The sequence below is a fragment of the Myotis davidii genome, unplaced genomic scaffold, assembly GCF_000327345.1.
Source record: "Myotis davidii unplaced genomic scaffold, ASM32734v1 scaffold115, whole genome shotgun sequence".
In the NCBI taxonomy this organism is placed as follows: Eukaryota; Metazoa; Chordata; class Mammalia; order Chiroptera; family Vespertilionidae; genus Myotis; species Myotis davidii.
In genome coordinates this window covers 3,134,601-3,149,869 of record NW_006291010.1, presented here as the reverse complement: position 1 = coordinate 3,149,869, position 15,269 = coordinate 3,134,601, and the positions used below count along the sequence as shown (strand labels likewise).

Below are 15,269 nucleotides of genomic sequence, written 5' to 3'. Positions count from 1 at the left end.
AAAAAAATGCTTGTAAACTATTTTTAAGTTCAAAAATTATTATTTTCACATTTATTATACAGACATCACTGTGCTAAGCAATATGTAAATAGGGGTGCACATCCTATATATTAAAAAGCTAATATGCAAATTGTCCCCTCAACAGGGAGTTCAACCAGGAGTTTGACTGGAAGTTTGACCAGGGGGCAGGGCTGGCCGGCAAACTGCCCATGGCCTCTCCCTCCAGCCAGCCCCACCCTTGATGGCCACCCCCCTTCATTGGGGCTAGGCCAGCTGGCCAACCTCTCGTGTCCCCTCCCCCTGGCTGGCCTGGTCTGATTGGCCCTGATCAAGGCAGGCTGGCTGAACCCCACCTGTACATGAATTTGTGCACCGTGCCTCTAGTATACATATATATTAAAAGGCTGTGTTGACCTGGCTGGTCTGGCTCAATGATTAGAGTATTGGCAAGGGCACCAAAGAGTCATGGGTTTGATTTCTGGTCAAGAGCATGTACCTGGGTTGCAGGTTCTATCTCCAGCCGTTGGGGTGCATTCAGGAAGCAATCAAGTGATGTGTGAGACACATTGATGGTCTCTCTCTCTCTCTCATTCTCTCTCTCTCCCCCACCCTTCCTTCCACTCTCTAAAAACCAATAAGGGGGAAAAGTTTGTGTAAACACGGTTTGCCATGGATTTGGATATGCTATAAAAGAAGTGATCTAGCCTAAAAAATAACCACATTTAGCAATAAGCCTTTACTATAATTCAATAATTCTGAAGTAGGTCTCAATCTTGTCCTTCAGTACTGCCATTATACTGTGTTTCTGCTGTACGTGTTTGCATATTATTTTTTGTTACTTTTGAAGAGGATGATATGATGACTGTGTGTGGAGTGGTGGGGCCAAATACTAGAAGTAAAATTGATAGTCATAAAGTGTCAAGCGATTAGAGCTATAAGAGGCTAGAAGACTAGTGAATCCAGCTCCTTTATTCTACAAATGGGGAAACGGAAGTTCAGGTCCACATCTTTGCCTTCATCATTGAGGATGCTCAATTTCTGGGAGCCTGGCATAAAAAAGGAGACTTCACAGGTTAAAGGAAGCACAAAGTTTATTGACTGTTTTTCCTCAGAGGGTTTCTTCCAAACAACACTGTTTTGCAACATGCAGTTGGATCCTAGTCAGAGCTTAGTAAGTGCACACTTATTTATACCAAAAACGACATCATCTATTCATCTTGGGAGCTATGGTGCTCATCCCCACAGGTTCTCAGCCGTTGCTAAGAAGTCCCCTAATTTCATTGACCTCTGTGTGTCCTAGAGCCTTGACCTGTAAGGCTCCCTGGTGCCAGAATGTCTGCAGCTGTAAGATCAAAGACCCTCAGGGGAAAAATCCACTCTTAACTGAGATAAAGATGGGATGAGTTATTAGGAAAATCAGCTATATGCCCCAGAACCCTTGTTCATCTGGAAAATGCTTTGAACTGTATCCCTAATATAAACATCAAGCCCTACGACTTAAACACAGCACATGCCAGAGACAGAGTCTTCTGCCGGTCCAGGCCACATTCCACCTGCCCTCCAAAAGGACTGGATATGCCTGGCACATAGTAAATGCTTAATAAATAATCTGTGAAATAATTGAATGAATGACATATACGTAATGAAAGTCACAAATAAAGCAAAATTGTTAAAAGCAAAAGATCAAGTGAGAAGTTAAAAATTAAAAACAGGGTCTTGCAATGCAGCTCAATGGATAGAGTGTCAGTCTTCAGACAGAAAGGTCCCGGGTTTGATTCCAGTCAAGGGCACATACCTCAGTTGCAGGCTTCTCCCTGGCCCAGTCCCTGGTCAGGGCTCCTGCAGGCAGCAACCAATTGATGTGTTTCTCTCATATCAATATTTCTCTGTCTTTCCCTCTCCCACTCTCTCTAAAAATCAATAGAAAAATATCTTCAGGTGAGGATTTAAAAAAAATAACAATAACATAAAAATTGGATTCCTATTTAAATGTAAGTCCTGAAATTGATGTCTAGATTCTGTTTCCAGCTTCCTGGCAAGCAAGGCAAAAAGGCAATGCGGTGGGCTTCACCTAGTTCTCCTTGTGGAAGGGAACACAGAATTCCAGGGTGTCATATGCTTTCCTATTTCTGTCATTTATGTCCTGAGGACATGCAAAGATCCTTCCTTGGTTTTCAGCCAAAGTGATTGTTTGCAACAGATTGATAATAACCCTTTCAAGTGGTGGTTGTCCAAAGTCTCTGTTTTAAGAGAGTAACTCCATTTTCGTTACCACCGCCTGTCTGCCTGTAACTGTTGTTTCTCTACAGTCCTAAGCCAAGACCCACTGTTTGAAGCTGAGCCCCAGAGCATTCTTAAAATATTTTCTAGCTCCTCTCTACTTACAAATGCCCTTCCTCCACTAGTATTATAGGGTAGATGCTAGGATATTTTTGCAGTCTGCTATACTTAGCATGGCTTATAATCCTTGGCCACAGTTATCTCAGGCACCCCCTTAAGAATCCCTTTACAAATAAAGTAACCTGAGTAGAATAAAATCCTTGGTGATTGATTGATCTGAGACTCGTAGTTCACTTAGAGCTCTCTGCTCTGGCTCCCTCCTGACTAGTCTGTCTATTCCATTTAGATATTTTCTCCTATTTATGGCCAAGCTCCATAATTTTCTTCCTGTTGTTTGCTATGTCTATAATAGCATCCATCGCTTTATCTGCAGTCATCATTCAAATATGAGCTTATCTTCCTTATGCTATTTGCCAAACAGAGCATGTGAGGGTTGGTGCACTTTAAATTCACTCTTCACACTGACAAGTATTTCTTTCAGTTCCAGAATTTTAGATCTAAAGGGACCTTACAATTAATTTTGGCTCCTTCATTCTACACATGAGAAAACTAAAAGCCAAAAAGGTAAAATGATTTGCTTTGCTGTCCTTAGCCTGGTAAGTATTGAACCCTTTAAAGCCTTTTTTATGGTGTTTATGTCTGTATCATCCTTGTTTTGTGAACTAGAAGATTTCATTTCCCAATTCATTGTACCTTGTTCCCAGGAGGGCACTCTACATATTTTCAACTGATAATAAATGAATGAACTAAGTAAAATAACATCATCATTTGTTTTACACTCTATTTCAACTGAAAAAAGGATTAATGAATTAATAAGTACAATAGAGTCACTTTAAAGTAAAAATAAAATTCATAAGAACTTTCAGTCATGTTATTTTATGGCAGAATTGATAACATGAGTTTCTTCATTGTTCTAGTTCAGCCTTATTACAGCATATGAATTATAAATACCTTTTAAAAAATCTAATTCTGACAATTCCTTCTACTACAAATATCTGCTTTAATACTAGGAATTTTACAGATCATCATAATGGAAAGACTCTATCCACATAGGTAAAGCCCCTCTTCTAGAATGCCAAATGGTCAATGAGGGTCTTGCATATAAGAAGTGGATTTATAGAATAGAAAACAGTTCAGTTTTTGCAGGAGCTTCTACAAACAGGAGATGTGAGCCATGTTCGGAACAAAGAAGGGGTCATCTCCTAAAAACACAGGAAGCTTTGATCTTTTTCCTTGCCTTGAGCAAGGTGAAAGGGTAGAGCTTAAAGAAGTCTGATCTGTGTATTTAAGGCAAATGACAGTTTCAACATGTATGGACAAATGGTAGGGTTACTCAAATGGCAAAAAATACAGGCTGCAGATCTTGTGACTATACAACGACCAATTGTAAAATGAATTTTTTAAAAATAGGCTTAACAATTGGAAATAATGAGTTCTTAAAAGGGAGTGATTAGGTACTATGAGAATTCAGAGTAATAAAAACCCAGGAATTTCAGACAGTTTCTGTTCTTGTTCATAATTTAAAGTTCAATGGTTCTTTCTGGACTTGTTATGCTTCTTGGACTTGTAACCACTGATATTTTTGACAGACCTGGGAAACAGTGACTCATTTATGGAGGCCCCCACATTTGAGAGAGCACCACAGGGCAATGAAGGAAAGGTGTGACAGCTTTGCTTGTGTTTTGACTCATTCCTGGGAAATGTTAAGCCCTTCGGATATTTGCCAATTTTCCCGGAGATAGCATATTTGTCTCTGCAAGGTTCATCCAGTTACAGTGCAATGATTTGTGGAAACACTGCTGATATGTGAGTGTTGTGTAGATAGTGCCTGGGAACATCTGTGACACCCACCCACTCAACTTCCAAAGAGAGCTTAAATCTGTTTGGCAAACACAGCACAATATTTTGAAACATTGCTTCTAGTGGATAAACTCTTCATGGATACTAGGATTTCACCTTTCTGAAGTCTTAACGGTTTGATTTTGAAAATGTTTTTGTAGTAGGAACTTCTCACTCCTGCTCACTCTCCTTCACTGACGGAAAGTGACTTAGTATTGATTTTGTTTTGAAATGGACAGAAGAAGCATCAGGAAGCTGTTCTCTTCGGTCACATCTGCAGTCACAGTCATTGCTTGGCAGATTCTGATAACTCCCAGGAGAATCCAAGCAGCGTGACCAGAAGCAGCAAAATGACAGAAGGTTCTAACACTAGACCCCTCATTCCACTGTCTCTAATGGTAACTCAAGCGAGTAGATCCACTCACCTGCCACCTAGTCACTGGAACCCATGTACAGGGCAGAAACCCAGTTATACAAACCAAATCACAAGGCCACATATGAAGAAGCAAGGGCTGTTTGATGTAGAATCCCATTGTATTGGCTCAAGCCCCTAAATCAGCCGTGGGCAAACTACGGCCCGCGGGCGGATCCAGCCTGTTTGAAATGAATAAAACTAAAAAAAAAAAAAAAGACCATACCCTTTTATGTAATGATGTTTACTTTGAATTTATATTAGTTCACACAAACACTCCATCGATGCTTTTGTTCCAGCCCTCTGGTCCAGTTTAAGAATCCATTGTGGCCCTTGAGTCAAAAAGTTTGCCCACCCCTGCAAATCCTTCTTGCCTTGATTCAGGTCTCCACGTTGCTCTGGAGCAGGCCTGTCTGCATGTGGAATCCAGAGCAGGGTCTACCGTGTGGGGGACCAGGAGTGCCACTACAGTTATGCAATTTGCACACAGAATCACATGACCAGACTGAAACGTAACCTTGAGCCCCTGCTTTCCAAGCCATGTGTCTCACACAGCCTTGGCTCCTTGGCACCACCTGTTTGTAAATTCGCCCAAAAGTCTAAGTGCTGGGAGGTTGTTTTGGCCCAAAACTCACAGATAGGTCCTCACATATACATTTCTGGAGATACCTCCAAAAGATGTTATACCTATAGCTATAGAGACAGCACCTCGGATGAAGGCAGAAGACTAATTCATCATTCAACTTAGATCATGTGCCAAAACAAGACCACCTATCTCTGGTCATGAGACCTTTATGTGAATCTGAGAAAAGCAGTCCTGTACCAGCAAACATGATGGCAACAGAGAATGAGCCAGATTTAAATCCCTGCTCTTCCCCTTGGCCGACTTGCACATTCATTCCTGGTGGCGCTATCTATACACCACTTTAAAAAATAAATCTGAAAATTATTTTGTAAGCAGCAAAATTAAATTATATAAAATTTAAGACTTTTTGTCTTAAAGGGTTCATTGTTTTAACAATTATCAAAATTCCACAACTTTTGTAACTAAGCTTAGCATACGTTCATTTTAAATTTCTTAGGACTATCATAAAATAAAGTGGCCTAGGTCTCTCCCTCTGACCTCTGAAGACCCCAGCCAAGGACCAGGAGGGAGGAAGAAAGGGGCTGGAGGGAGGCAGGCCTGACTGCACTCACTGAGGCTGCCTGTCAGTTCTAATGATTTTTCCTACAGGAAATGTCATTGCTTCATTGCATTGCAAGAAAATGATGTCATAGTGTGGGGCCCTGATCCATTTCCTGACTTTTAACCTGAGTCTTGTAACCTTTTTCAGCTGTACTGCTCCCAGAGAAAATGAAACACATTGAAATGTAAAGGCCAGCATGTCTCATAAAGGCCTTTGAGGCCCCAGGGTGGGGTTAACGTCTGCGTAAGGATTAATGATTAAAATACAGCTTTGTTTGGGTGTCACATCCTGGATATGGCATGGACCCAGTACCTAGGAAAGCAAAGGGGAAGGAAATAGTATTCAGGATGCATTTGTAATTTCTTGGCAGAAACCCTTCCTTTCCCTATATTGAGTTTAATTAGTAGGGACAATGTTCAGTTTAATTAGGGTGCCTTGTTTGGTTTGTTTTGGTGATGTTTTTTGGTGTTAAACTCTCTGTATAAATAAAGAGTGGTCCCAAACTGATATCTTACATCTTACATACTGCATTTGTGTCTCTGTGTCTTAGAATTGGTTACAACCTCAGCCTAAACGATATTATTAAGCTATTTCCTGGAATGTCAAGGGCTGAAATTGCCCTGTCAAGAACGACTCTGTTCTTTCAGGGATTTCAGTGAACAAGGGCTCAGATTGCACTCTTGCTCTGTTATTATAAGTTTTCCCTGGCCGGAAACCACTGGGTCTCAGATAATTTGCATATAGCCAATAAGAGTGATCTACTGTTCTATGGAGGTTTTCAAGATTGCATGACAACACCGTGGAAGAATCTCATATGGGGAAAGGGGATTTTTTCCCCCCCTTTTCCCTAAGCCCCATTTTAAATAGTTTCCTTCCCACAAGCTGATGTGTCCACATTCAAAGAATTATAAGTAACCCAGCCCATTTTCCTGCCTTGGCCTCTGTCACTACTCCAGTAACATTAACAGCCAAACAAAACTGGAAACAGGCTGTTAAAAGTAAAGGTGCCGTATTCCTTCTGGTCTGTAAAGCAGACTTCTTGGCACAGGATGGTGAGCGTTAACCATTTCGTTTCCTTTAGGCAAGGGCATAGCAAGATGCCTGATTATTTCTTTGTGCACGAAAAGGCAGGAAACAGCTCCTCACAGTTCCTGATATCTGACTGTACTTTTGAACAAGTTACACATAGTATTCCAGTTAAACCTAAAGCACCTGATATTGGACTACTTCACTTAGTGTCCATTTGAGATCCCCAGGATTTTGCACATTTGCCTCTTGCTAAAGTTCCGGGAAGCAGCTATTGGACTTCATTGGTCCTACAGTTGGTGCCATAGCAGCTGGAACTTCAATTCTTAATAAAATGCCCAACAGTCACCTTAAATCCTTTCAGAACAGAGTAGAATATGAATAAGAAAGCAAAATGTAAGTAAGTAAATAGCCAAGGTGCCCAATATTGTATGGGAATGCTCAAATAATATTAAAACTAATTCAGACTCAATACTGATAAATTTCAAGCCCCTACTAGTGTAATCACCAGGCCAGGACTAGATATCATGTTGCTGCATTAGGTGACAGATAATGTATTGATTGAAGAGCTGAGGCCTGGGAGGCACCTAAGGACCCCCAGACACCAATAGTTGATCTGTGTGTCCTTGAATATGGAACTTAGCTTCTTTGAGGATCATATTTTTCATGATATGCCTAACATGTTATATCTAAAATTTTCATTCTGTACTTGTCCATTCTCAAATGAATGGACTTTATAAAGACTGACGTTCAAAGGCGTCTGATAAGTGTGCTGAATGAATCCATAACACTAGACACCATTTTTGAGTGGATAAGTTGCGATAGATTTTCTGCTATATGCTTTTGCCTTTATCATTTCACTGAATTCCCTCAGCAAGCCTGGGAATTACAATAGCTCCATTTGATGAGGGAGGAACTGAAGCTATTGCCTGAAATGACAGAGGTCAAGGATCTGAATCCAGGGTGTTCTTATTTCAAAGTTCCACCCACTTTCTGTTACACTACGCCAGTGCATCAGAATTACCTGGAAGCGGGCTTCCTAAACAGATTGTTGGGACCCAGCCCCAGAGCCTCCAGATCTTATGAGTTCCCAAGTGATGCTAATGCTACTGGGCTGGGTATCACATTTGAAAACCACCCCACTGTGCTGTTAGGAGCTACAGGTGGGACCGAAGCACAGAGAAGGTAAGAAGCAGATCTCTGACCAAATTAAGAAAGACTTCTTACATTTACAGTCTCTCAACAGCTGGGTGGGGTTGCCTCTTGGGAATGGTTGAGCTGTTGGGGGCATATAGATCTTGGGACATTTCATGAGAAGTTGGCCTAAAGGGCCCCTAAGATCCCTTCTAACTATTAAATTGTTTGTCATGAGATGAGCTACAGAGAGGCCAGGAGGGAGGGTTATACTCTCCCTGCAGGGGATCCTTCTCATATGGCCACTATTCAAGGTTCCAATTGTGTTTGAAGATCTAAAGTCACTTTGGTAATAAATGGCAATGAAGAAATGCTAAGAAAAATGTTTCCTTAATTTAGGTAGGAAGGAATCACAGCTTAATGAAACCACTCAGGAATAAGAGGAATTTAAAGAAAACATTAATTTGATGCAAATTTATATTTAAGGTTTTAAAATTTTGATGCCAACAATGATGAAATTTCAATTTTTAGAAATCATAACATGTAAATCAGAAAAAGCAAGGTTAACAATAAAAAAGAACTAAAATGTACAATAATTTCAATTTTTATTTTATAAACCCATAGAGGAAAAATGTTCAAATATCAAAATTATTTGGCAAATATTTCAAAATCATGGCCACAGATATAACAAATTTAAGAGGAACAGTGCTTCAAATTTATTGTCCATTCTTTTGACCCTAGGAAGAAAAGAAAAATAAAGTAGTATTTATTTCTACAATTTATCAAAGAGAATAGAGTGTCACTTCTGACATTTAATTTAGCCCCTTTTTTATGTCACAGGAACCCAATGAAGGATGACTCAAGTAATAGCATCATGGTACCACTTAAGAATTTAAGAGGAACCACCAGAGAGAACAGAATTGGTTATACTGGAAGAAAGAAATAAAAAAGAAATATATGTGTAATGAAATATCTGGCGTAAGCATAAAACAGTCTAGAAGAACTGTTACTTTTGTGGTCAGGGGTTGTCTAAGGATGTGGGGAATCGCTGTTGAATATCTCTTTTGGTCATTTGCTGTTTGTTTTGTCTGGTTTGGATTGGTTCAGGGCTTTTCGAAAATTAGCAGAAAGGGTAAAGAGCACTTTCTGAATGGCAGCCAAGAATTTAAATCTGATTAGAAGGAAGGGGAAGATAGCCAACATTTCTTGAGCACTTATCAAGTTCCATGCCAGTGAAAGGCTCTTAGTAGTAATTACATCATTTCATTTTGCAACATGTGAGGTAGGTGTTATCTTCAGTTTATAAATGAGGAACCTTAGGCTCAGAGAGGTCCAATATTGATTTGTACAAGGCTACTCAGATAGTAGGTGATAGAGGAAATAATTACACTTCAAACTGTCCAACTCAAAAAGTACCAGGGCATATCAGGTTCTCCATGTGTCATAAATAATGCTAAAAGCAATTTTTCTTCAATAAACCACTGCTCTTTGGTATGAGAATTCAAATCTACTTTTTTCCTTGTATTCCTTCTTGGAGCTTTTTCTTGGATTCCAGTGACCGTAGTAAATTCCTTCATGTAAATTGTTTTAAAAGTTGAAATACTCCCGCTATAGGTTTAGGTAAGATTTTAGCTATGGCTAGGAAGACATAAAAATGACATCAACAATTGCAATCCATGACTCTGTTACTCTTGATTTCTACATTCTTAGTCCCATATTTTCTGCTTACCTTAGTCCCTGTCCTCAAGGAACTCACATTCTTGGAGAGGAGCTGAATGCCTATGGATGTCACATGAAGGAAGTTGGCTGTAAGCTGAGTGTGAAGGGGAGCCACAGAAGGATGTGAGCCAGAGGAATATTAACAGCAGATTTGAACTGTAGAGAGCTCATTCTAGAGCTCATGTGGAGGATACTTCTAAAGAAAACTAAAGCTGCAAGTCTAGAAGCACAGAAGTCTTAATGAGAGAAGTTGGACGCCTGAACCAGGACCATCACAGATAGTACAGAGAAAGAGGAACACAGTGAAGAAATATTTAAGAGGTGCAGTTGTCAGAATATGGTGATTGACTCAGGTGTGAGGGGTCAAGGATGACCCCAAGTGCTAGGCTTGTCCTGAGTGTCCCGAGTGTTAGCAGCTGAGCTGGAGATACAGGAAGAAGAGCAGGTGTTGGGGATAAGGAGATGATCAGCTCCATTATGAACATCTTCAGTTTGATGTGTTTGCAGACACCCAAGAGAGTGTCCAAAAATGATCAGATGTAGAGCTCATTAGAGCAGGAGAGGAAACTAGGCTACATATATAGATGTGTGGGCCATCAGTCCAAAAGTGGTAACTAAGGCCACCAGCGTTTAAGGGTGAGCAAGGCAAAAGAACCTTCTAAGAAGGTTCTTAGAGGAGGAAAAACCATAAATATGGAAGAGAACCAAAGCAAAAGATCCGTGGAAGTCAAAGGGAAGAGGATTTCATGGAGAAAGTGGTCCATAGTTTCAAAGGCTGTGGAGAGGTCAAGGAAGACTGAGGAGTTCATTGGGCTTCGCTATCTACAGGTCATTCATGGGCAATCCTTGTCATGGGAGATTTAGGAAAAGAAAAGTTGTTGAATAAATATGGGCTAGATTGAAACTGTCTTAGCACTAGGTGTATTATAAACTCAAAGCAAGTTATCATTTTCATCTGATGTGTGACCAACAAAAGTCATGGAGGGTCCAATGGCAAGATCTAGTACCTCATTGGCCAAAGTCCTCTGATTTCTTTTAAATTTTCACAATGGTTTTTAATTAATGATGAGATATGAAACTGAAAATTTACCATAAATGAAAAGAGTAGGACTCACGCATTGAATTCAATCGCTCTGTCCTGTTTCTCATGGTCAAGAAACGCTTTTGCAACTTCCTGGGCCTCTCCCTTGCCCAGCCTAACTGTTATTAAGTCCTATTGATTCTACTCCCCAAAACCTCTCATGTGCAGCACCTCTTCTCCATGTCCATCACCACTCCCTAATTTAGATCTTGTTCTTCATTTAGGTTATTGGTCCTCCTGGCTCAAGTCTCATTTCCTCTCCGTCCCTATAAGTCAATGAAGGACCTGAATGTGTGTTGCGTATCTTTCTGTCTCTAAAACTAAAAAAAAGAGACCGTACCCTTTTATGTAATGATGTTTACTTTGAATGTATATTAGTTCACACAAACACTCCATCCATGCTTTTGTTCAGGCCCTCCGGTCCAGCTTAAGAACCCATTGTGGCCCTCGAGTCAAAAAGTTTGCCCACGCCTGCTCTAGCCTTTAGCATAATATTTTCCTCTTAATATATGCTCAATAAATGTAGAGGAACAAGTACAAGTAACGAATATTATATTTAGGGCTTTGGGTTCATACTCTTTGACACATGACAAGAGAGAAGTCATGTACTAATATAGTACTAATGAAGAGAAGATACTCCTTTTATTAAATAGGTACCTCATAATTCATTGCTTTAACTGGCAGCTTTCCTTTTCATCTAGGTTGGTTATGTGATGTAAGAGAAGAAAAACATTTTAAAATAATTTTTTTTTGCAAATAAATTGGAGTTTCTTACTTATTCAATAATATAATGAATGGTATGTTATTTGTGTGTGTTTTTTTTAAGACAGCCAACAAGACAATTTTGGTTGGTTCAATATGACAAATTGAATATTAAGCAAAGAAAGCTTTTTTTCTAAAATGGTTAAAGTGATCTAGGAATCTGTATCAACTCTCATACCATCTCTCATGAATAATATTGCTGGCATATATGACTTCTTGAGCTAACGTAGTAAGGCCATGTGGTGTAGCCCAGCAACATATCAGTGTGACATGGGCAGATAAAGAGCCAGTCATTGCTGCTCACATTTCTCCCTTCTGAATGTTAATCTTTTTCATGGAATAGAAATCACAGGCTGAGACAGATCTGGAAAGATCTTAAGATCTGGCTGGCCATGCTCTCTAAGGCAGTGGTTCTCAACCTGTGGGTTGCGACCCCTTTGGCTGTCGAAAGACCTTTTCACAGGGGTCGCCTAAGACCATCCTGCATATCAGAAATTTACATTACAATTCATAACAGTAGCAAAATTACAGTTATGAAGTAGCAACAAAAATAATTTTTTATGGTTGGGGGTCACAACATGAGGAACTGTTTTAAAGGGCCAGAAGGTAGAGAACCACTGTGTGGTCTTAGAGATAAGGAAGCCAAAGTTCACCTACTGAGGTGTGCCTTGTCCACAGTCCCCACTGCTCCCAGGGTCAGTTTGGGAGGGGAAGTATCATTATGTCATTCCCCACCCTACACAACCCCATTGTTTTTCCGCCCTAATTACTTCCTCTTTTTCTCTCCCTTCTTTCCTATGGGGGGAGGGGGGGGTTTAAAGGGCCAGAAGGTTGAGAACCACTGTGTGGTCTTAGAGATGAGGAAGTCAAAGTTCACCTACTGATGTGTGCCTTGTCCACAGTCCCCACTGCTCCCAGGGTCAGTTTGGGAGGGGAAGTATCATTATGTCATTCCCCACCCTACACAACCCCATTGTTTTTCGCCATTTTTTTTTGTTTAAAATATATTTATTTGCTTTAAGTATAACACATTTTGATTTTAAATATATTAATAATAACATTTTGCATTAAGAATAAGGAGCTCCCTAGCTGATTTCGTTCCGTGGATAGAGCGTTGGCCTGCAAACTGAAGAGTCAAACGTTTGATTTCCGTCAAGGGCACAAGCCCAGGTTGCTGGCTCAATCCCCAGTGTGGGGCATGCAAGAGGCAGCCGATCAATAATTCTCTCTCATCATTGATGTTTCTATCTCTCTCTTCCTCTCACTTCCTTTCTGAAATCAATAAAAAAAATATTTTAAGAAAAGAATAAGGAGCAATATTTTATATTAAAAGACTAAATTGAATTCATGTCAAAAGGAAAATGTGCTGATAATAATTTATAAAGTAAAACTTGACAAAAAGCTATTCTCAGGTTACTAATCCCTCCCCACCTATTGCTCTCTCTTTAAAAAAAAAAAAATCAAGCCAAACCGGTTTAGCTCAGTGGATAGAGCATCGGGCCTGCTGACTGAAGGGTCCCAGGTTTGATTCCGGTCAAGGGCGTGTACCTTGGTTCTGGGCACATCCCCAGTGGGAGGTGTGCAGGAGGCAGCTGGTTGATATTTTTCTCTCATCAGTGTTTCTGACTCTCTATCCCTCTCCCTTCCTCTCTGTAAAAAATCAATAAAATATATTTTTTTAAAAATCAAGCATATTTTAATACATTACTTCAGTCTCATCCCTTCTCTTAGTAAGTGGCTGTCACCCTTGGCATGGTTCCACTGATTAAATAAAGTAAAAATATCCTGGAAAAAATAGCTTCCAATTCTAAAATATGAGTTGTTTTTGTTTTTGTCTGTGAGAAAGATTGTTCATGAAAAGCAAGACTATGCAAGGTCACTTGGCATAGGTAGTGATGAAGATGTATCACCTAAGAGGTGTGGCCCAGCTGCAAGGAATCTAGGTTCCTTTCCCTGCAAGACCTGGGAGAGAATCCTGGCTCCTTAACATCCTCATCTATAAATGGGAATAATGAGCTTTGAAGTTTTGTGAGGAATAAAGAGGTAACGCACCTGAAAAATAGTAATTGCCCAATAAATAGCACCTACAATTATTCTCCTATTATCCAGTTTTATGCCACTGCTATTATTATTCCAGAGAAAATGATGAGATCACAGTAATCGTAATGCCCTGAATTGTGATATTTTTCTAGATTGTTTTATTTATTTATTTATTTTTAATATATTTTTATTGTTGATGGTATTACAGATATCTCCCATTTGACACCCCCCTCTTAATCCCTCCCCACAGAGTTTTATTTTTCTACTGACCAATTTGAAGAGATCACATAATGGAATTTGTGAGGAAGAAGTACAAGGGATTCTCACTGTTCCGTGGTCCTGCTTGAGTTTTACTTGAGGTTAGCCCAAGGGGATTTAGTTCCCAGAGACACCAGAAAGACCTATTATAGCCCAACAGGAGGCCTCAGACCTTGAAGATGAGAGTCACAGGTAAACTTATTTCAAAACATATTTATATTGTTATATTGTATTTATACTGTTAATGGTGCAGTGCAGGTCCACTGGAAGATTTTAAGCCAGGATATTGCTGCTTGCTAATTTGTCTTCATTTTGGAAGAAGAGAGTCCTCCACTGATAAATATTCTGTCCCCATATGTTTTAAAACTGCATTTAAAGGGTTTACCTACATCTTTTATGGAAAGCAAGTGTTTCTCAATTCATTGAAAAAAAATCATCTCACAGGATAAGAGGGGAAATATTTTCTTTCCCCCTTTCATTAAAAAAACAGACACAAAACCCCCAAACATAACAATGAATAATGAAAGGAAAACAAATGAAGCCATTCCATTCCATGGGGGAGGGGCAGAGTAGCTGCAGGGGACAGCTGCAGTGCGTCTGCTGTCCCAATTCTTTTCTTTCCCATCACTGGATGACTTACTGAACCAAGAATGTAGACAATTCTGGCTATGGTTTAGTTTCTCGACTTAAATTCTGTGTTGTGCTCATTTGCTTCCTGCGTTGTGTCCTAAGCCGACAGGGTCACTTCAGCCCTCGTGCAAGGAGCCACACAGGCAGGGAGCTCCTACTCCTTTCCCAGCTCCACCCCTTCCCCTGAGGGCCTTAAAATTTGGAAGGGCTCACTGTCTTAGCCAGCTCGGCTACTATAACAGACTACCATAAACTAGGTGGCTTATACAACAAGCATTTATTTCTCATAGTTCTGGAGGGTGGAAGTCCAAGATCAAGGTGCTGGCTATTTCTCCTTATTTGGTGAACAGAGAGAAATCTCTGGTCTCCTCATCTTCTTTTAAGGGCACTAATCTCATCATGGGACTCTACCCTTCTGACCTCATCTAAGCCTAATTAGCTCCCAAAGGCCCCACCTCCTAATGCCATCACAGCCGGAGTAAGGGCTTCAGTATGAATTTGGGGAGGGTGACATGGACATTTTTAAATTGATTTCAGAGAGGGAGGGAGAGAGAGCTAGAAACATCAATTATGAGAGAGAATCATTGATTGGCTGCCTCCTGCACGTACCCCACTGGGGATCAAGCCCACAGCCCAGGGAATATGCCCTGACTGGGAATCAAACAATGACCTCCTGGTTCATGGGTCAAAGCTCAACCAATGACCCACGCTGGCCGGGCCAGACATTTAGTCTGTAGCACTTACCCAATGCCTTTATAAGTAGTTATCAAAATCACCAAACCCTTTGTGACTCAGCATTTCTCCCTGTGGTTTTGGTTGGACTGCACGCTCATACACCATC

At 40.3% G+C, this 15,269-nt stretch overlaps 1 protein-coding gene across 1 annotated transcript in view; it reads right to left on the bottom strand.

Annotated features, from left to right (window-relative positions):
* Positions 1–8,570: 8,570 nt before the first annotated feature.
* The window catches only part of TMEM212 (transmembrane protein 212), a 46,998-nt gene continuing 40,299 nt past the window's right edge, over positions 8,571–15,269 (bottom strand). The window contains exon 4 of the mRNA XM_006764126.2: positions 8,571–8,675. Within this exon, the coding sequence (XP_006764189.2) occupies positions 8,655–8,675 (21 nt within the window). The 3' untranslated portion in view covers positions 8,571–8,654. The remainder of the gene's footprint in view (positions 8,676–15,269) is intronic.